The sequence below is a fragment of the Perca flavescens genome, chromosome 20 (assembly GCF_004354835.1).
Source record: "Perca flavescens isolate YP-PL-M2 chromosome 20, PFLA_1.0, whole genome shotgun sequence".
In the NCBI taxonomy this organism is placed as follows: Eukaryota; Metazoa; Chordata; class Actinopteri; order Perciformes; family Percidae; genus Perca; species Perca flavescens.
This window is the reverse complement of record NC_041350.1, coordinates 25,761,873-25,784,545: the sequence shown is the minus strand read 5'-3', so window position 1 is coordinate 25,784,545 and position 22,673 is coordinate 25,761,873. Positions and strand designations below refer to the sequence as shown.

At 40.0% G+C, this 22,673-nt stretch overlaps 1 protein-coding gene and 1 gene segment (V, D, J or C); both read right to left on the bottom strand.

The window, feature by feature from the left end:
* LOC114547185 (immunoglobulin lambda-1 light chain-like) overlaps positions 1-15,581 on the bottom strand; it is a 16,761-nt gene extending 1,180 nt beyond the window's left edge. Inside the window, exons 1-4 of the mRNA XM_028566423.1 lie at positions 15,514-15,581; positions 15,083-15,383; positions 11,856-11,862; positions 1,837-1,879 (exon numbers count right to left, since the gene is read on the bottom strand). Coding sequence (XP_028422224.1) covers positions 1,837-1,879; positions 11,856-11,862; positions 15,083-15,383; positions 15,514-15,556 — 394 coding nt within the window. The 5' untranslated portion in view covers positions 15,557-15,581. The remainder of the gene's footprint in view (positions 1-1,836; positions 1,880-11,855; positions 11,863-15,082; positions 15,384-15,513) is intronic.
* A 5,292-nt stretch (positions 15,582-20,873) lies between these two features.
* LOC114546408 (immunoglobulin kappa variable 1D-17-like) lies at positions 20,874-21,224 on the bottom strand. The segment is given in 1 exon segment: positions 20,874-21,224. A coding segment is annotated over 1 exon segment (351 nt).
* Between the last annotated feature and the right edge of the window lie 1,449 nt (positions 21,225-22,673).

Sequence of the window (22,673 nt, the reverse complement as noted above, 5' to 3'; positions counted from 1 at the left end):
GATCTACAGCAAACCAATGTGCAATATTAACTCATCTTCATGTGACCTCTCAATACCAGAATTTAGACATGCACCCAGGAGAACCATTAACTCCAAATAAAAGATAATCATTACAGGTTACAGAGCTCACACTGAGAGACATTAAAATCAAATTCCTTCAGAGAAATTATTGGCTTTATGATGCTGTGATCTTACCAAGAACTGTTAGTTTGGTTCCCTCTCCAAATTCAGCAGGATAAGTTTTGGAGCACACCGCTGACTCACATGTAAAAAACTGACCAAGATCTACAACGGCTGAATTATGTCTAACTTTTTGTTTTGTACGCCATTTGTGACTATATAAGCTTGAAATAAAAGCATTAAGTCAGGTTTCTAGACCAAATAGCTGTTTGCTATAGAAAAGTTTCCTCAATTATTTCTGTTGCAGTTTAGGCACAAAGCAACACAATGCTGCTCCAGCGAAGACACAGAGACATTTATTTATTTTTTATTTTTTTATTTTTTTTAACTAAAAAAAAAAGCTAACTTAGTACTTCTCAGATTGAAGTTAAGAGAAGGGCACGAGACAACCATTTCTGCTCATGATTTTAGTAATTTTCTTACCCAACACGGTCAGTCTGGTGCCACTGCCAAAGTAAGCAGGATCGTAGTTGTTCACACTGATACGAGGTTACAGAAAAACTGCTCAACCTCTCACCACTGACAGCTGTACACTGACTTTGGGCTCTTTTTTTTTCAGAAAACTCAACTGTTGTAGAAACAATACATAGTCATACCAAATTGCATTAGTTGCTAAGACCATTAAACTTCTAATTTAGGGTCTATTTAAGATTAGAACATTTGAAAACAACCCTTCGCTCTACTAGTTTGCCATTATATCCTATGGAATATTATGTTATCACGCAGCCTTGTTACATTACTTAAGTTTAGTAATTGTCTTACCTAAAACGGTGAGTTTAGTTCCAGCTCCAAAGTAAGCCTCTGACTGGAACTCACAGTGTCTGACAGCTCTGATAAGAACTGGCTGTGAGAGTAATAATCTGGGCATAGAGCCAAATGTTTTCTAGCTGCAGCACTTTGACTGGAGAACATAGACTAGGATTGTTTTTACTGGCACAAACGGTCTTCTACATTTAACTTCTTTCACACATTTACTCTGTGTTCACTGCCATCAAATAAAATGTCTATTAAATATATTCGTAACATTGCCCATGATCTTAGCATACCAACAAGCTGAGAATCGTGCCCTGAGCTGTTTTGTTGCAGGTTTTCTTACCTAAAACGGTGAGTTTAGTTCCAGCTCCAAAGAAAGCCTCGTTGTAGGAGCACAGAGACCTTCAGCTGGAAAAAAAACTCTTCCTACTGCCTCTCTTCATCTGGGCCACTTTCAAATTACTCCAACTTTCTCTCTCTTTCTCTGACATTTAAAGACTTGAACGTATAGCTTACAAAATAGTCATATCCTAGACTTATTGACCCAATTTAAAAATCTATTCATGCTTTTTGTGGTTATTTTATTATTTGTGTCTATAATTTATCTAATAATGGGTAAAACATGAGTTGTTTGAGCCTTTAAATTCTTAAAAACATCTTAACAAAATCAAAACTTAATGTTTTCTTACCTAAAACAGTTAACTTTGTTCCTCCACCAAAGTAAGCCTCTGCAGCCCCACCAGAGTCACAGTGCACCTGATCAGTGCTCAAAACATGCTGCTTCTACTTTCTACCTTTTTTGCTTTTTTAGTTTTGTACTAAATGTACAGTAACTTTCCTTTTAAAACCAACACCTAAATGAATAAATACAATAGGAGCATCTCTTTTACCAAGGTACCTTACCCAGAACAGTCAGTTTAGTTCCCTGGCCGAAATAGGCTTCGCGCTGACACAGCGTTGAAACTTAAGAACAAAAAGCTCTGAGCACTGAGCAGCACCTAAATCAAAGGAACTCACTAGAATGGAGTGCTGTGCAATTCTTAAAATGAATTGCAATTTTATATTTTCATTTGATTTCTTACCTAAAACGGTTAACTTTGTTCCTCCACCAAAGTAAGCTTCATAACCAGAGTCACAGTGTACTCCATCAGTGCTCAAACCAGCCCAACATGCTGCTTTTACTTACTTACTGAATCTTTGCTTTTTAGTTTTGCAACTTTAAGGTTTATCGCAAGTTGTATGCAACGCAAACTTCTGACTTATCAACCTGATAAACTTTATTTCAACTTACCGAGACCAGTCCGTTTAGTTCCCTGGCTGAAATAGAGTAGTACTGCTTCCAACTGTCAGTGTTTTAGCTTGAGAACAAAAACTTTGAGCAGAACTGAAACTTTAAAGAGCTTGAGTGCAGTAAGTTTAAGTATGAAACACTCCAATAACTGCTATTTTTTCATTTCTTACCTAGAACAGTCAACTTTGTTCCTCCACCAAAGTAAGCCTCTGCAGTCTGGGTCACAGTGTACTCCATCAGTGCCCAAACCAGCCCAACATGCTGCTTTTACCGAGCTTCTTTGCTTCCAGGTGTTTTAAATGTTAGTTGTATCAAATATGACTTTTTCTTTAAATCCAATACCAACATTTGCTGCACTGCAGTCTGGTTATTACAAGATTAATGTGACACAAACTTTCCCCCTCAACAACCAACCTGCTTGTGTATGTTGAACTTCTCCTACAGGAAAATGAATGTGAAGATTTTTGGATGTCTTACTTACCGAGAACAGTCAGTTTGGTTCCCTGACCAAAGTAGGCTTCAGAATTGGCACAGCGCTCCGGGTTAATATCAAAAAGCACTGAGCTCAACTTAGACTATGAAGACCCAAGTACATTATGATTCTTATTGAACCACACATCTTATACAGCTTATGTTCAGGTTTAACCATCCTTGACTTACCCAAAACGGTCAGTTTGGTTCCTTTTCCAAAGTAAGCTTCGTTTAAGTTGTCACAGTGCAAAGAACTGAGCATGAAACTCTCTCCTCTTTCTCTACCAGAATTCTCTTTAGAAAGTTTGTACTGTTTATACTAAGACTCTAAAGCAATGTGACAATTATGAAAACAAAGTAATAAACAGAAATATTACCTAAAACAGTCAGTTTGGTTCCTTTTCCAAAGTAAGCTTCGTTTGCATTGTCACAGTGCAGAATTACTGAGCATGAAACTCAAGTCTTTCTCTACCAAAATTATCTTTGGAAGGTTTTTACCAATACTTCTCTCATACCAAAACTCTAAAGCAAGGTGACATTTATAAAAACAAAGAAATAAACTGAAATATTATCTAAAACTGTCAGTTTGGTTCCTTTTCCAAAGAAAGCAGGATTATTGTAGGTCACAGTGTTCTGTCTTCAGCTCAATATTTCAACATTTTCATATTAAGAGTTTCTACCTTCACTTTCATACCAACATGTCTACTATTGTAAGTTTGCTGCAGTGAACTGAAGCCGTGAGAGATGCTACTTACCCAAAACAGTGAGTTTTGTTCCCTTTCCAAAGTAAGCTTCAGATCCAGCGTCACACTGAATATCTCCTCAACCAAAAAGTCTCAAAACATCCCATAATCAGCATGTTGAGACAGTGTAATAATCCAGGGGATGAAGAAGGTTTAAACATGTAGGATTCGCCTCATAATGTCCAATTATGTTGGTTTTTGTCAAGGTGAGTGGAAGAAGCATCCCAATGCTCCACATTTGAATTAAAAGTCATTTAAAAAACTTTTTTTCCAGCAGATTTTCTGCATAAACATGGACTTTTCAATGCCAAAGTGTGCTGCCTTCAGATTATTGATTTTTCTGCTCTCCCAGCTGTCCCAGGTAGCATGTAGCAGTCTAAACAATGGCTGTTAATGGGAGGAGGTTTTTGTACAGCGGCTCTATGGGATTGTATCACCGTGGCTCCCTGTCCCCACGATGAAAAAGCATCATACAAAAACCTGAAGTCTCTTTGGTTGTCTCCCCTCTCCCTCCCCCAGCCTGCGTCTCCATATCTCAGCCTCCATCTCTCTCTGTGTGAGAGCAGCTGTACAGCTCGGGCTGGCTGACTCCAACCTGACTGCTGCTATTTCTGTGACAGCTAAGAAAAGAAGCAGAACAGAGGGAAGGAAAAGGGAAACTGGTCTTTGTTTGTAGCTGTTCAGAGGGAGTGACATCTCAGCTGGTCACACCTCTTTATCCACCCAGTTATCAGTGAACTGAGGAGAACCATTCACTGACAGATGTGACTGATGCTCTAGGTGATCCTTAAACAGTTTCTTGTCTTCAACGTAACATTGGATTCAAAAGTGGCATTAAAGCAGTTTATTCCTTAACAATAAATGACCACATCACATATTTATAGTACAAACTAGCCTACACAAGTTACGAATTAAAGTCCTGCATCAGTACATTATGTGTACCTAAAGTACTCCAATGCAGACAGGGCCATTTCAGAATCTTATATATTCTAGGATCATAATTCACTGATGGATCTGCAGCTGCTAACTGTGGAGCTAACCATAACTATAAACTCAAATCTATAATAAATCATATTTGTTTATATTTTGTTATTAAAGTGAATCTGCAAAGTAACTAAAGCTACAAAATAAATGTAGTGGAAAAGTGCAATATTGCTTTCTGAAGTGTAGTAAATGTATAAAGTAAATCATGGGTTGAATATACAACTGTTATAAAATAAACATTAAATATATTTTTAAAATCATAACACATTACTGTCCTACATGTTGAGATGATTTGTTGGCTACTGTGAGCTCATGCCTAAAATGAAATTTTTTATTTGAAATATTTGTTTTACAATTAATTGTGAAATATAACAATTGTTACATTGGAGTTGTTCTGCAGAGGTCCCTTGTATGTTAAATGTAGCTTATTCAGCCTAATTCTTCTTTTTTTTTTTTTGGGGGGCTTTTCTGCCTATAATGGACAGGACAGCTAGGTGAGAAAAGGGGGAGAGAGAGGGGGAAGACGTGCAGGAAATCGTAACAGGTTGGACTCGAACCCTGGACCTCTATGTCGAGGCATAAACCTCAGTATATGTGTGCCTGCTCTACCCACTGATCCAACCCGGCCACCCAGTTCTTCATTTTAATACCACTTTAATTATTTGACTGGCTTCCCTTTGACATATCCTGACTTCTAAAAAATGCTTGAGGTGATTATATATATATATATATTTTTTTTTTTACATGTGTAATCCCACATGAACCCTGTAGAGGTCAGTGTATGATAACCTCTTCAATTTAACATACTTTCATCTCGTCAGACTGCACACAGAATTATAGTGAAATAACGGAGACTAAAGTACACAGTGACACAGACGAGACAAACTCTGTAGGACAATAATACTGAATGTGACAAGTAATCTTCAGCATGTTAACACCTGCTCGCTTATCTGAACAGATCAGCTTTGTGGTGTTGTTGCAAGAACACAATGAATTGCAGTGAAGCATTCTTATACCTTTTTGTAATGAATACATTTTTTTTTTTTTTTTTTCAAATTGTCATGTCCCATGTATGTTGGTCTGTTGTCAGACTTCAGCATATTAGTCTGGATCATAGGTCTGAATCAGCAGAAGTACATTTCCATGAAAATTGCCTGACATGATGTCCCTCACCTTCTGCTCCCTGTGTGTTGCCGTTCTCAAACTGTGTTCGCTTCGGGAAACGACAAACTTCGAGCTAGCAAGCTACATGCTGAAAATGTCAAATTTTGAAGAAAATTTGGATTGTGCACCAAAGCAGGCCTGCTTGGTTCTTTCGGGGAATGATTGTAAAGATTTACAAAGAATATGTTTACACACAGCAATACACTGGTAAGAGCAAATGAGGTTCAACCATGTATCAGCTAATTTATATGGGGTCAGCCATGTTCCCACAGCCCTATGTTCCCATATTTCTAAGATTTTTTTCTTAAAATTAGGCCTTATTGAAAATTAGGCCCTATGTTCCCACAGCCCTATCTAGAAAATCTTAGAAATGTGGGAGCTGTGGGAACATAGGGCCTAATTATGAAAAAAATCTTAGAAATGTGGGAACATAAGGTTGTGGGAACATATAGCTCACATTACTGTATTGTGTGAACCGTTAACTTCAGTTTAAATTGTATGTGGCATTTACTTTTCGGGTGCAAATGTTCCACCAAAACAGATCCTTCCTGAGACTGTTTTGCAGAGCCACTGGCCCTCATTTATCAATCTAACGTAGAAACCAGCGCAGATATGAGCGCAGAAATCAGACAGGCTTCACGTGTGATTCATGAAACGTTCGTATCACACCAATCAGAGCGTAAGAATGGTCGTACATTGATAAATGCAGCGGCTGGAAACAATCGTAATTTAAATATCACGCCCCAATATATTCTCGGTTTTGAGGCCTTGCCCCTACAATTTACGACACGGTGAGACGTAATCTGGCTGAGAAGCGGCACTTTTCAGAGGTGGAGATTGAAACCCTGATATCTCTGGTTCATTTGCACTAACGTGTGTACTATTTGGCATCCTGAAAACTGGTATTAAAGGCTGTAGAAAGAATGCGGGATGAAAAGAGATCACGGATGCGGTCAACCGTGTTGCCGGAGCTTAAATACATGTTGATCAGATAAAATAGGATGACAATACACCTCACCGTAGTAAATCGGACTCCAGCTAAAGTTTAGCCTATTTAATTTATCGGAGTGTTTATTTGCACCCCCGGTACGAATAGCCTCGGCCACACAGCTGAGCTATTCACACCTTGTGACGTAACAACAAAAACACGTTGCTCGCGTGCACCGAAATCATGGCGGACGTTCATCTTCCAAGACCGCAGAAGCTGGCATATTAGGGAAGTTTTGTCTCTAAAGTTTATAACAATTGAATTTCTAGCGGAAAATGGATACTACAGTTGCGCTTTCTGTCTTCAGTGAAAGCATACAACCGTTGGTTTGTTAGGTGGTATCTATTTTTTGTATACAGTACAGTTACCTAGCAACCGAGGCTTGAAGAAAGCAAGTGGTAAACAGTTGTTCAACATCCTGTAAGAACTGCTAGGTAAGTGGTTAGAACGCTTACCTTTGGTATTGGAGTTAGGAGTTTGATTCCCCTGTGAGGTGATCTTGATTTTGTAATTTTAGATTGGATAATTTGCATGTAATTGCGTAAGTCAGGACACTCGAACGTGAAATTATTTTTTTTTGCAGGGTGGTAGGGGAAGACTCATGAATATGCCTGCTCTGGTTGGGTTGGTTAGGTTTAGGCAAGAGGAGTGGGATTGGTTATGCTTAGGGTAAGAATGTCAGGGCGATAATATTCCAAAAAGGTGTAACACATGAGTAGTATGGATAACTGTGTGTAAATATATGCCAAGGTACTGTAAATGTACAGGGGTGCAAATAGCATACATTGATATTTGTACCAGACGGGGTATTAATAGAACACATTGCTGTGTGCACCGGCGGGGTACAAATAGCATTCATTTCTAATTGCACCAGGGTACAAATAGCATACACTGCTAATTGTACCAGGGGTGCAAATAGCCCCACCCTTAATTTATACATCCTTGACACATTTTCTATAGTCCTAATAGTAATATTCATGCTTCTATTGTAATCTCATAGGCCTACATGGTGTACCTATATTTAAATAAACACACGGTAGCGGAGTTTATGCAGTGTCTTTTATTTTACTCGTGTTTTATTCATGAGTCAGAACGAGGCTCCCCCCCGTGCTGGACCACCACCCCGACCCAGCTGTCTCCTGACATCAGAGGGGCTGGGAAAACAAGCCGAAATAACTCTGTCAATGGCAGAAATAAATCGTTCACGACAGAGAAATAAAAACCTGAATAATAGATAAAAATGTTGTGCATCGTCATGTTTCCTGTATTGAATATCATTGACAAACATAACACTATAGGCTACCTTTTTAAAAGGGAGGAATAATAATATCCTGTCTCCTTCGTATAGCCCCCAGTTGGGGCTGTGCTGGAGACTGCTCTCTGGGCATCGGGTGATCTGGCTCCATCAGTAGACTACATTTATGGCACCGTGTCTTCCTGCGAGATGTTGTGCAGAACACCACAGGCTAAAACAACGTTGCAGACTTTTTCTGCTGTGTATAGGGTCCCCCCGCCCCCCACTGATGCGAGCCATCTGCCCTTAAACAATCCGATGGAGCGCTCCACCGTGGCACATACGCGTACGTGTGCACTGTTGTACCGGCTCATAGATGTCTTCTAAAAGAGCCAGATCTGCCATTGCTGATAAGTGCACTCCTGTTAAACTGATTATATGCCACCGGCTCAAAACTTGATACACAAGTTCAGACCAAAAGAGCCAGATCTGCCATTGTTCAAATTGATAAATGATCAACTGATGACCTACACCTTCTCCTGTTAAACTGATTATATGCTGCACAAGACGATTTGTGATTGGTTTAAAGCAGGGGTTCACTGACTCAAAAACCACATCAGAAGTTCATTCCAGGTCAAAGTTCCAGGGTTAGGGGTCTCATTTATAAAACTGTGCGATCCTTACTATTTGGACCGGGAAAAGTCAGATTTATAAAACCGTTGACAATGTTCCCTTTATAAATCACAGATTGTCACAAGTGTGCGTACGTGGATCAGCCTCTTATCTTGGACCCCAATTTTTAACCATAAAGTCAATGTAAAGCATAGAATCCTGAAAGATGTTAATGACCCTGGCAGTTCTTTTAAACCGAATCATGAACTGGCGGAAAAAAAAAAAAACTCTACGCCAATTGAATTATAATTCGGGATCTATTTTTATTAATAAATCCCAAAACGGCAGGCATTACGGCACTCAGCTTTGATATACCTGATTCTTCCAAACAAGCCTTAGTGATGAAGTTGAAGTTATATATAATATTTATTTAAAAAAACTCCTGACAGACTGTCTGGCCCCAGAGTGGCGAGGACCTGTATTTGACCGATGGCACGGTGCCCTCATGGACCCAATTCAGTACATAGATCCAAGAGCTCAGGGGAATCTAAATCGGAAAATTAGCCAGTCATCGTCATTGTCCCATTTTCTCCTGATTCTTCCATTGGGGTTAGTCCTCCTGCAGGGCCAGCAGTGCCATCATGCAGCATTACGCACGGGGTCACCGCAGTATTTACAGCAATTTGTGATTAACACCTTGCCAACACAGCAATTCAGTCCGAAGACGAAAGAAAGTGTAATAAGCAAACACACTTTTCTTCATGAAGGTTTTGTTAACAGTTTAAGTTCGGACTGATAATGAGGACATTATAGGTAAAGATTGCACGAGAGCTTAACGGCTGTATTTTCAGACTTTGACGTTTGATGATATATGCATAGTTTTAAAGCTATATATTTAGTTATTTACACTGTGTTCTGCCGTTATCTATTGCCGTTTGATGCTATCCTGTATTCCATGTAGTCGGGCCATCCTCTCCTCCTGCGCTCCGTAGTGGACAATGTGACGGCGAGACAGCGCCGATTAAATATTAAGAACTAATTTTTATTCAAGATTTCAGTTTATGGAACGGTTATCACTGAGTACAAGCGCAAATAACACTGCTGGATTTAATCTTCATGGTTACATGGATGATATGGAGTGAAAAAATGTGCAAGGCATCAATATTTTTATTTTTTCTACTCTTATAGTTATTCCCATTTACTTTCTGCAGTCTGACTTCAGTTCACCACCTCACCATCTGCGTCGCCAATTCCTATTTTGTCTCCATAATGTGCGTACGCACGGTTCAGAGTTTGCATGGAGGACCGCACATTCTCCCGTCAAGTTTGTTTTTTATAAATCACAACCTTTGCGTGGGATGTGGCGTACGCACGTTTTTTTTTTAGCTTTATGCAGTTAAAGTACAGCAGTATTCTTAACTTCATGTAATAAAAGGAAGCTTTTGTCGCTTAGACATTGTTGACATTTTTTTCTGCCGTTTCAGCCTTTTGTATGTGTGCTGTAGCTAGACCTTAGTCCACAGTTCTGTAGAGAGAGGTCTGGCAGACCTATCAATACATTAACCACCCTCATTCATGCCTCCTCTCTGTCGCCTCTTCCTGGTTTCTTCTTGAGGTTGTTGTTAAGCTGCTGAGGCTTTCTGAACCATTGTGCTCTACTGGAGGCACAGTAATACACAGCTGAGTCTCCAGTCTCAACAGGGTGTATCTGCACAGAGGAATGAAGCACTGTAGCCCGGGTCATGCTGTACTTGGATTTGTTGAAAGGAGCTTCAATGCTGCACACATCTTTACCGAGAGAATATGCTACGAGCTGCATTTCCCTACCGCTGCTGCTTTGTCTGTACCAGTACATGTACAAGTATTGTTCGTCGTCTTGTTCACACTGCAAAGTGACAGCATGGGGGTCTCCTTCACGGCTGATTACAAATGGAGGCTGGTGAAGTTTTACACCACCGGAGGAATCTAGAAAGTAGGAAAGAAGAGAACTTGAAATTTAAAAACTTGAAGGAAATCTGTAAGGAAAAAATATTAAACTGTAAAAATGTTCTTACTGGTGAAGATGAGAACGGCAAACAGTAGCAGCTTCATTTTGACATTGATCAAACGATAAAACTAATTTGAAGACAGACATATATTTACAATCGCAACTCTTGTCTTCAGGCTGAACAGCTGCTGGCAGACCTTACTGCCACAGTCACAACTTCTGAAATAAGTGTGAAGGGTTTCTCAGTACATCCTCTGTCTCCTGGTGGACACTGGGGGAGTTTTTTCCCTTTGGGCTGGGTCAGGAGCTGTTGATGCTATTGGTGTGTGTGAAGCTCATTACGTATTCATGTATTCTGCCACCAGCAAATGGTTTTAGTTTTGTACAGTTTCTAGCGGCAACCCTTAATGGCACAGTTCTAGCAGCTAAAGTGACATTGGTGACCATTTACAGTGATTACCTCAAATTTGATTTCTTACAGTAGATGGCAGTTGGCACGCCTCCAATTTGGAGATGCATACATGAGTACCGACACGGAAGCTAAGCAACGTACTGCTGTGGATGGGGTCAACAGCTAAACATTTTAGAAACCTAAAACATTCGGTTTCAGTTTACGCTATAGTCACTGCTTTACTTTGCCATCAGACAGCCCTTTTTGACGGGGAACTAAAGACGTTATATCAATCTCTTCTCTCTTCAAAGCCACCAGACTCCTTTTTGACAAAAACTGTATTTTTACCCCACAGAAAACGGGAGTTGCTGGTCAACTGCTGCCTTGATCAGTTAAGTAAGTTAGTGTTATTTTGTAACTTTGGTATTTGTAAAGGGTTAGTTGGCATTCACCAAAGTCACACAATAACCAATCGTGGCAATGGTAGACCAGCAACTCCTGTTTCTGCAAGGTAAGATTATTGTTTTGAGTGTGGTGGCTTAGAAAAGAGCATACATACTGTAAAAGGTTATAACCGCTTCCCTTTACTGTCATAAAGGGCTGTTTGAGAGCAAGGTAAAGGCACAAATATAACATACACTTAAAGTGATATTGATTGTTTTAGGTGGCTAAAATACATTTATCTGCTGCCCCCGTCCACAGCGGTAACGTACTATCTGTACTCCAGTCAGTTTCTCCAAACTGAAGGCGTGCCGACCCCCATCTACTGTAGCTAATACACTGACCGTTGAGTACCTCATGCAACGGCACTTAAAAAATTCTTTGCCAGACCCTCCTCCAAAGCGCACTGGAGGAGAGTCTGGCTGCTCCACATAGCATTCGGATTATAAATCCACCAGAGGTAGCCCAAAGCAAGGATATATCCGGCCTAAATGAGGGAAATCCCAACGGAGCAATCCCAGAAGTGGAACGTCAAGGATATAGACTACCTGTACAACAAAATAATCTTTTACATATCCTAACAAGATGTTACTTTATTAGTGAATGCAATTTTGACATTATTACTAACGGTATAGTCCATTTCCACAACGTTCCACTTCCACTCTTTTCAGCCAGATGTTCGTTAGCTTCCTCTTTCTTTGTGTTGTAATTTTAAACTCCGGTGGATTTCTGAGGACTGTGGTTAACTGCTCTTCAGATCTCTGCAGGGTAAATCCAGACAGTCGTGCGAGTTTTCTCTTGCACGACTAAAACGAGCTTTAACCTGAACGTACACATGTTCCTTCCCGAGACTATTTTGCAGAGGCACTGTTGCTCTGTCCAGCTCTTGGCGCCGCCCGAGATGAGTGTGATTGGTTTAAAGAAATGCCAATAAATGAGATGAGAAGGGTATGTATCGACTTGTCTTACTCTGGGGGTTACAGTGAATAAGCTAAATTCCCAATAAGTCGGCGTGTTCCTTTAAGCTCCCAACGTCATTTTTAGGTCAGGATTAGGCAGTGGTTAGGGTTAGGTGCCTTGAAGACAATGTTGGGGGCTTAAAACACCATTGAGCGTCTGAGTGCTTGTTTGTCCCAAACGGATCTCTCTTGAGACTGGAACCCTGCGTCTTAATGAGGTTACCTGTAAAAAATGAAGGTAAAATAAAAATGTTATAACTGTCAGTCAATGTAATGTGTATGAAAGTCTATATTGATTTTCATTCATATTTTTAAATGAAACTTTCAATATATACATTATTACACTTTGGTACATGATTGTGGTTATATCTTTTTTTATTTTTATTTTTGCAGTTAATAAATTTACATTAGCAGTACATTCAGTTGTCAAAGAACTAAACCCCTGAGCAGCAGCTGTTAGAAGTCCTAGGAGGTTTTTAGTGAAGCAGTGGCATCAAACCACATCACTGTGTGCTGGCAGCGCAGAAATACACAGCTGAGTCGGATAGATTCACTGTGCGAATGAGCAGAGATGCTTTCGATGTGCCTCCTCCCTTAATCTGGAATCTGGAGTCTTTGAACTGGTCCTCGTAGCTTGGATCACCCTGGAGGACTGTGTACCCGATGAGGCTCATAGAGCGCCTGCTCTGTGTAGTTTGGTGTTGGTACCACAGCATAACTTGGAGGCTGCTGTCATCATGACTGCAGTTAATCCTGAGCTCGTCAGTCCCTTCCTGCACAAGTTGAGGAGAGGACTGTTCAAAGGTAACACTCTCCACTTTTCCTGTGACGAAAGTCAATTCTTAGCTTAAAATACCAAATGTTCACACCATAAGCACACAGAAATTGATGTTACAGAGAAATGTCATACAAAATTGAATCAGACTTACTTGTAAGCATGAGCAGTAAACCTCCAAATGTGTATAAAGCTGGAGGCATCCTGGAAACTAAAACCAAGATTTGTGTAGTAGCGTATACTAAAACCTGGTATCAGAGCTGGAGCATTCACATGTCACTCTACTCTGACAAGCTTATTACAAATGAGAGATGACTATCTTCCATTCTTGATATATCACACCTCCTCTATCCCCACCTTCTTCCTCTGCTCGCAGCTGATCTTCTGCCTGCTACTGCTTCTTTGGTGCATTTTCTGATCAGAAACGAATAATACATATATGATACTGTATATTGTGATGGATTGTCTTGGTGTAGTGGTTTTAGGCCTTCAATTAATCAGAAATGTCTGACTGTAAAGCTGTTGTATAGAGTGATTCTGGAAAACAAAAAATGTGAGAAACTGAACACTAAAGCTTGATGAATTTAAAGGTCCAGTGTCTAATTTATGTTGTAAAACGTGAGAATGACTTTACATTTCTAAAAGCAAGTTTACTGCCTACAGTTCAATAATGTTTCTTCAGAATGGGCATCTGGAGGAATTGGTTTTTGCTGTGCATGGAGTCCACTTGTAGGTTGTTCGTCATGCGGTTGGCTGCAAAGTGCGTCCGGTTCTGACTTGAAGTCAGAACCGGAGTATTCCTCTCCTGCTTTTGGCTGCTTCGGAAGCATTTATTCACCTTTTAGCGTCACCTCACCAAGGTGTTAATTAGCGGTTTGTGCTAACATGTTTATCATATTTATTTATTTATTTATTTATTTATTTATTTATTTACTTATTATATTTACACAAACGATCCGAAATGGCAAAATAAAAGCCTCTTATTTACGGAACCGGTCTAAAAGACCTCCGGGGTCCTAAAGCGGGGTCTCAAAGTGTGACTGTCGGAGTGCCGAGCTAGAGGCCCCGGCATGCGCAAGTTGGCGGCCGCGTCATTTTATGGAGCTCTGAAAACTTTGGAGCAAATTGTCAATTCGGCAAAGATTTTTGCAAGACTGCTTATATTCGAAATATAAACCGTTCATTTCTCGCCTAAAATGTTCTCAGAAGTGAATTTAGTGATGAATAAGATTGCGAAAATTATTAAAATTGTCCCGTTTTTGGGCTGTATGTACTGGAAATCCAACCATCACTGAATGCCGAAATGAATGTTGGGATACAGGTGCTGCGAAGTTCATACAAGTTACCAACCGATGTATCCTCGGTAAATGGGCGTGTCAAGAATACATCCGGGAATTTTAACTGTTCTTGGCGAAATGCGAACTTGTGTATTGGGACAGTACTTTGGCAACACGAGATGACGTTTCACAGGGACACAAGAACACAAGTAGAAAGTGATGTGACGCGTTTTTTAGGCTCCAACATTTTTCGTCCCATACAGCAAACATCTCCTCACTATCTGCTAGCTGCCTGTCCCCTGAACACACTGTAAAAAAAACGCGGTCTCTGTAGACAGCCGAGGCTCCCCACACGGCAACGAAAACAAACTGCGCCAACCTGCCCCACGAACCATAACAAACAGTGTTCCAGCCAATAACTGACCAGAAGGAGCTGGTTGAGCCATCACTGCAGCAGCGTTAGCATGTAGGCTACTTCCACAATGCGTATTCATGACTCGACCAACTCCTTATTGTCAGTTATTGGCTGGAACACTGTTATGGTTCGTGGGGCAGGTTGGCACAGTTTGTTTATCTTGCCATTTGTGGAGCGTGGGCTGTCTACAGAGACCGCATTTTTTATTTTTTTTTGGTGTGTTCAGGAGACAGGCAGCTAAAGGATAGTGTGGAGATGTTTGCTGTATGTGACAAAAAATGTTGTAGCCTAAAAAACACGTCACATCAGTTAGAGCACCTTTAATGTAATAACAGTTATTTAGCCAGCCTTGAACATGAACACAGAGGAAAAAAGAGAACAGGGTTTTGGTGATGGGGTGTCATTAAACCACATCACTGTGTACTGGCGGCGCAGAAATACACAGCAGAGTCTGCTAGATTGACACTGGGAATGATCAGAGCTCCTGTTTGGATGTCCTTTCGTGTAATGTTAAACCGATCTTTAAACTCCTGCTCATATTTGGGCTCACCGCCAGTGTAGCTGTATCCAATTAAATTAATCAGACCACTATCTGTTTGCTGGTACCAGAGCATTGTATACATGCTGTTATCATTATGACTGCATTCAATTTCTACCCTGGATGTTTTGTTGACTATTCTTGCATGAGACCGCTGAAACGTCACACTCTTAACTTGGTCTGTGGGGAAAAACAGATTTAGAAAGTGGTTGATACAGAAGCCAATGTGGGGAAAAAAAAAACAATTGTCTAGTTGCTGTAAAAATGTGTATCACAATTAAATAGTTGTTTTTGCAGTTCATTTCATTACATGGAAGCAAGATGAGAAGAAATCCGATCACAGTTAGAGACATCGTCCAGGTTTGTTTCTGCTGCAGGAGAAACTTCCTTCACTGAGAGTCTGTTTAAAGAGACTCAGAGCCTCATGTGAGACCATGAGGGTTTTTAGTGAGGGAGTGGCATTAAACCACATCACTGTGTACTGGCAGCGCAGAAATACACAGCAGAGTCTGATAGATTGACACGGTGAATGATCACAGCTCCTGTTTGGATTTCCGTTTGTGTAAACCAATCTTTAAACTGCTGCTCATAGCTGTATAGCTGCCACTGTTGCTGTATCCAATCAAGCTCATAAAACTTCTCTCTGTTTGCTGGTACCAGAGCATTGTATATATGCTTTTATCATTATGACTGCATTCAATTTCTACCCTTGTCGCTTCGTTGGCTCTTCTTTTACGAGACGGCTGAAACGTTGCACTCTTAGCTTGGTCTGTTGGGGGAAGACAGATTTAAAAAGAAGTTGATACAGAAGCCATAGAGCAAAAAACATGAATATAAGTTCTGTTTACAATTAACAACACAATTGAATTTCAATTTTTGCAGCTAATTTCTTTACATTGAAGTAAGATGAGAAGAAATGCTATCACAACTTCAGACATCCTTCAAGTTTGTGCTGTAGCAGGAGAAACACTGCCTCTTCCGATGGTTTATTGGGCCTCTTGTGCAAATGCACACCTCATGTACAGGAAAAAGATGAGGGTTTTTAGTGAGGGAGTGGCATTAAACCACATCACTGTGTACTGGCAGTGCAGAAATACACAGCCGAGTGTGACCGGGTTGCTTTGCATATAATCAGAGCTTCTCTCACTGAGCAGTCTCTTGTCAGCTTGAATTGTTCTTCAAACTGACCCTCGTAGGTTGGGGAGCTTTCATATCCATACCCAATGAGGGTCATAGACAGACTGTCCTCTCTTTGCATTACTGGAAGATTAGTATCGTCATGGCTGCAGTTTATCTGGACCTCAGTGCCCTCATTCACTATCTGGGGATCAGATTGTTGAAATGCGCTCGCCTGACCTGTGGAGAAAGCAGATTTAGATTATTGTTTAGCATGTCATATAAATAAAATATAAATAGTGACTACTTTTTATGTAATTCAGAATGACATTTGAGATCTTACAATAAAAAACGATGAAGAGAAAAGCAAAGGTTTGCATAGACCAAGACATTATCAGGCACTGATGTGAGAAATCTAAGGGTGTGTGTGTGTGTGTGTGTGTGTGTGTGTGTGTGTGTGTGTGTGTGTGTGTGTGTAAAGCTGCATACTAAGTGCTGTGCCTCCACCTATTGGTTGAATGGTTTTTCAGCATTCTTAATTATAAATATTAGAATTTCAGCAGACTTTGTATGCCCAGATATTGTGAGAGGTCATTATTTGAATGGGCGCATAGGTCAAACACAAACAATATATAAGTAATATATCGGTACAAGACAACTACATTTTTGCCCTGTTTTTCCCTACTTTTTTTTTTTTTTTTTCTTTTGGGGGGCTTTTCTGCCTTACATTTTTGGGACAGCTAGGTGAGAAAGAGGAAAGAGAGGGGGAAGAAATGCAGGAAATTTGTCACAGGTTGGATTTTAACCCTGGACCTCTGCGTCAAGGCAATAAACCTCTCTGTATATGTGCGCCTGCTCTACCACTGAACCAACCCGGCTACGCCTACCTCTTTCTGACATATGGTTCATTGGCGCGCTCCTGTAACACTCATCAGTTATTCCTTGTGGGATCTTTAACATCTCAGAAGATGAATAAATGCATTAGGTTTAGTCAAACACTGTCACTCTCTCAAAATATAGTGGCAGAAGTAGAATTTGTCTTGAAAGAAGTTGTCCTGAAATTGTCCCATAATCAAAGTTCAAGTTGCAATGCACTGAACTCCGACATCACCTGGGCCACAATCTGCAGACACTGAGTTATTAGCAGATTTTCTGAAGATTTAAAACTTTTTTTTTTTTTTTTAATAACCGTGTTAATACATCTCCACCGCAAGCAGGAAAAACACTCCGCTAAATCTAAAATTTTCATTTTTAATCATTGCTGAAAACTGTAAAAAAGAATCCTGCAGATTCCGTTTGGGCTTGGACATCACCAATGACTCAATTTATCATTTTTGACTAACTGCGCAGTAAAGAGAGCTGTCCATTAATATTGCATTTTTGAAAATGTCTGTATTATCACAATTTGTATTGTCTTTTACTACCTACATTATATAACTTCACTTCAGTTCTAATGAAACCATTTAGTTCTAATGAAGTATTTTCTCCAGAGTTTTGATACTGTGTCACATGGTTTCAGTGGTTTCCTGTTGGCGTGCTGTTATCGTCTTGATCATTTTTGGAGGTTTTTGTACGAGAGCATCACTGTTTTTATTACTGTGTATACTCGCTGCTCCAAAATATTCTCCGCTGTCTTCAGGGTGGCTCAGGTTCAGGATGTGAAGATAAGCTGTTTTCTCTCCATCTCCACTCACGCTAAAGTGGCTTTCAAACGCTGGCTCAACCTTAGGAGTTTTATAATTCATGTAGGCAATCAGCTTGAGGGAAGTGTCTCCTGCTGATCGCTGATACCAGAGGATGGTGTCATAGCTCGGGATTTGATGTGTGAGGCTCAGGTTGGCTTCAACGTTGGGTCTCCAAAACAGCTGAGTCGGAGTCTGAGACACTTGTTTTTCTTTACTGAGGTAAACCCCTGTAGAGAGATCAAGACAACTGTAGTTTGTAGTGCAGTGGATGAAACCTTGTGTGTAAATTACAGTAAGAAATAAGGAATCCATTATCAGTGGATGTAAATGTTCCACCTCAGTTCCTCCACCTATAAAGATTTTCGAGGGTTATATTCTAAATGAGCAAATATGGCTTCATGAATGTGTAATACCTTTAATCCAGAAGACAGTGATGATGGAAAGGATGAAATGAGATGGCATCTTGTTGAATGTGACGAACCAGCTAGAGTCTCTTGACTTTGTGGAGCAGAAGGCGGGACAGGAAGAACAAGTTGACAATGAAAAACCTTTCATTCAGTATGTCTGCCTTTTCTGGAAAGGAAAGACAACGCTGATGGCTGAAACTTTGATAAGTGAAAGTTTACCTTGTGCACTGATGACCTACTTTAGTCTAAAATCTGTAAATGAATGTTGATAGCGGGCACAGAGTGGTGAAAAAAATGCAGCACAGACTGTGCCAAATTCAAGATAATTACCAGAAAAATAGCCTACAATAAATCTAAAGTTGTATTACTTTCAAAGAGGCGATGGTGTTGTGTGACATGGTTTCCTTCAGCAGAGTAGAAAGTCTTTCGTGGTCTGGCATGACATGGTAACCACCAGCTGGGATTGGGAATATTTAAAGTGCTCGTATTATGCTCATTTTCAGGTTCATAATTGTATTTAGAGGTTATATCAGAATAGGTTTACATGGTTTAATTTTCAAAAAACACCATATATTTATTGTACTGCACATGCACATTGCTGCAGCTCCTCTTTTCACTCTGTGTGTTGAGCTCTCTGTTTTAGCTACAGAGTGAAACATCTCCTTATGTTCAATCTTTGTTGGGAGTCGCACATGCGCAGTAGCTAGGTAAGGACTACTAGCCAGTCAGAGTATGAGGGCGTGCCACGCTAGCAGCTAGGTAAGGACTACTAGCCAGTCAGAAGCAGAGTAGGAGGGCGTGCCACGCTAGCAGCTAGGTAAGACTACTAGCCAGTCAGAAGCAGAGTATGAAGGTGTGCCATGCTAGCAGCTAGGCTAGCATTATAACGTGTTACAAAGTGACCCACGTTTGTCTCTGAAGTAAAGGCTGGACTACAATAGAGCTGTTTGGAGCAGTTTGGGAACAGTGTTTTCTGTTGGAGATGGTAAGTCCCTTTGGGGGGGACTTTGGGCTTTTTCACTTTGTAAACTTATAACATGCACAAAAACATACAACCCAATTAAAGAAGGGGGGGGGAGCCAAAAAAAGCATAATATGAGCACTTTAAGGCTTTACCTGTGAGGAATAAATGTACTTGTTTGGTTAATCCCAAAAAATTGCCTGATAATTATAAATCAAGCTATGTTCGTGAGTGTCAATGCTGTTGAGTATGACAAGCTGTGTACAACAGTAAAGGGAAGTGAATTGTGGCAACTTATAAACATGATGAACAAGAGTGATAAGTTGGCAAATCAAAGTGAAACTACAAATAATCACACGATCATGGGGGAGATCATCTTTGACCTACATTCAGAGTGGAGGTTTTTGTCAAGAGCAGATGGATGTTTGATGTACTGTGCTTCTCTTGCTGCACAAAAGTAGGTTGCCGTGTGTTCAAGTGCTTTTAGATTATTTATGGAAAGGGAACCATTTTTTGCATCGCCACTCAAATCTCCGGCTAATTTGAAATGTTCTCTAAATGGCTTTTCCACGCTGTCGTTTGTGAACTGTACATATCCATATCCGACCAGTTTCAGAGCCGTGTCTCCAGGTGACTGCTGGTACCACAGCATCACTCTGTAGTCGCTTTGTCCGTGTGTGCAGAAAAACTTCACATCATCACCGGCCTTTCTGATCGCAGCGGAGGGAGACTGATGGATCTGAACCCCCAGAGAAAAACCTACAAAAAGAGACAAAACCCAAGGTTTATTTTAAAACTGCACGGTATGAGGAAATATGCGACACGCAATAACGATATTACTTGCAATAAATAAACAAGATATTAAGGTGTCCTCGGTTCTGCCTTTCTGCTGCTTTCAGTATTCTACTAAAATACAACAAATTGCTTGTTGAATTTAAAACAAATGAAAGGAAATCCTTACCAATGTTTTATCGAACAAATTGAACACTGACTATAAAAGGCACGACTAAAAAAAAAAAAAGTGATAGTTACATTTTAAAGTGCAGTTTTCTACAGATTTTTTTTTTTTTTTTTTTCAACTAACACAAAAAATCTCTCTGTTGCGATGTGTTTATTGCACCGGTTATCGCGATGATGATAAACAAAAAACGATATATTGTGTAGCCCTAGTTTATTTGCTTCCTCATCTAAAAAAAACTACAAACTTGTTGATTCGGAGAAGAGATAACATTACCTATGAGATGACAACAAAGTAGAAAACGAATCATTATGTTGGACAGTTGTTTGTCCCATGCAGATTTAATTATCTGATGGTGAAGATCATCAGACGTCTACTCTGGCTATATGACTGAACTGAATATGTAAAAACCGAGTGGAGATGCGAGGAAGTCAGGTAGAAATCACATGACCAAGACCTCGACTGCAGCTGGCTGCTGTTGACAAAACCACAGTTGATAAAGTGGGTGTTTTTAGTTTTTGAGCAGTTGAAAGGAGATCCTCCTCAACGTGTATATCGAGCTGCACAGTAGTACGTTGCACTGTGCTCCGGCTCTTTTAGGTCCACTATGAACAGGGAGACATTCTTTGCTGTGTTTCCACTTAGATCTCCGGTGATATTGAAATGCCCTTTATACGATTCTTCATAGCTTATCGTACTATATTCTACATATCCGATGAGTTTCAGAGCCGTGTCTCCAGGTGACTGCTGGTACCACAGCATCACGGTGTAGTCAGGTTGTCCGTGAGTGCAGACGAGCTGCACGCCATCCCCGGCCTTTCTGATCGCAGCAGAGGGAGACTGATGGACCTGAACCCCCAGAGATAAACCTGCTGGAAGGACAGTTGGACACATAATTGATTTAAGATGGCGCTGCACTATATATATATATATATATATATATATATATATATATATATATATATATATATATATATATATATATATATATATATATATATATATACTGCGACATCACAAAAGACACTTCGAGATTTTTTATGTTAGTTGAATGAAAAACTACACTTTAAAATGTTCTTTTAGTGGTGCATTTAATGTTAAATTAATTCAATTAAAGAATATTGGAAATTATTTTCTTTTGGCTTTTTTAAATTCAACAAGCATTTGCTTTTGTTGAGCAGAATACTGAAAAGAGCAGAACGGAGTACATTCTGATACCTGTTCATTTATCGTGAGTAATATCGTTATCGCAACGTTATCGCATATTTTCCTGATTGTGCAGCTTGTATTTAAGATGTGGAAGTAAATACAGTACATTGTACTGCACAGTGAAGCAGTTGTTACCTGTGAGGAGAAAGCAAAAGACAAATCTAATCATCATGTGGAGACAGAGTTAATCTGAAGTCATGGATCAAACTTGGTACTAAGTTATGACAGCGCCTCTTCTGTTTGTTTTCTCTTTAAACAAAGTCACAATAAGTAGGAAGCAAACGTGACGTAGAAAGGAGGAGTGGCTTCATGTTGCACATTAAGCTGATATGCTCTTCCTTTCACCTGATTCCTTCAAAAGAGGTTTTCACTAGTGACAGATTTCATTACAGTACATATTAAAGTGTAACTAATGGCTTGACTGGTTAACATGGCACAGTTGCAGTAGCTGTTGATGATATGATTGCATCAAACCAAAGTTCACCCACAAAAGCAGGTGTTTGGGAGCAGTTTATTCCATGTCTTATTATAAACCACTGATGAGAAAAGATTGAGCAGAGTTTTTGTAAAGTGCAGACGGGATATTTGTCAGCGTGCTTCACTAGCTGCACAGTAGTAAACAGCACTGTGCTCTTGTTCTACAAGTTTGATTTTAAGAGAGGCATTCTTTGCTGTATTTCCCCCCAAATCTCCAAATATATTAAAGGCCTCTTTATATGTATCTTCCATTTTGACATCTTTAAAGTACAAATATCCAATGAGTTTCATAGCCGTGTCTCCAGGTGAGCGCTGGTACCAGAGCATCAGCCTGTAGTCAGTTTTATCATGGCTGCAGAATATCTCCACTTTGTCTCCAGGTTTGGTGATGAGATCAGAGGGAGACTGACGGACATCAAGACCCAGACACACACCTGGAAAAGGGGAAATCAATTAGCAATGCAGAAGATATAGATAAAGTTGTATTCCTGAATTATAATGATGATTACCAATGAGCCAAGAGAATAGGAATAGTGTTGGCATGTTGTCCTCCTGTCTGTCTGAATGAACACAGAGCTGCTGGCAGAATAGTGGCTCTGTTAACTTGAGAATCTTTATCAGCACCCTCCAATCAAATCTAAATCAGCTACATCATAT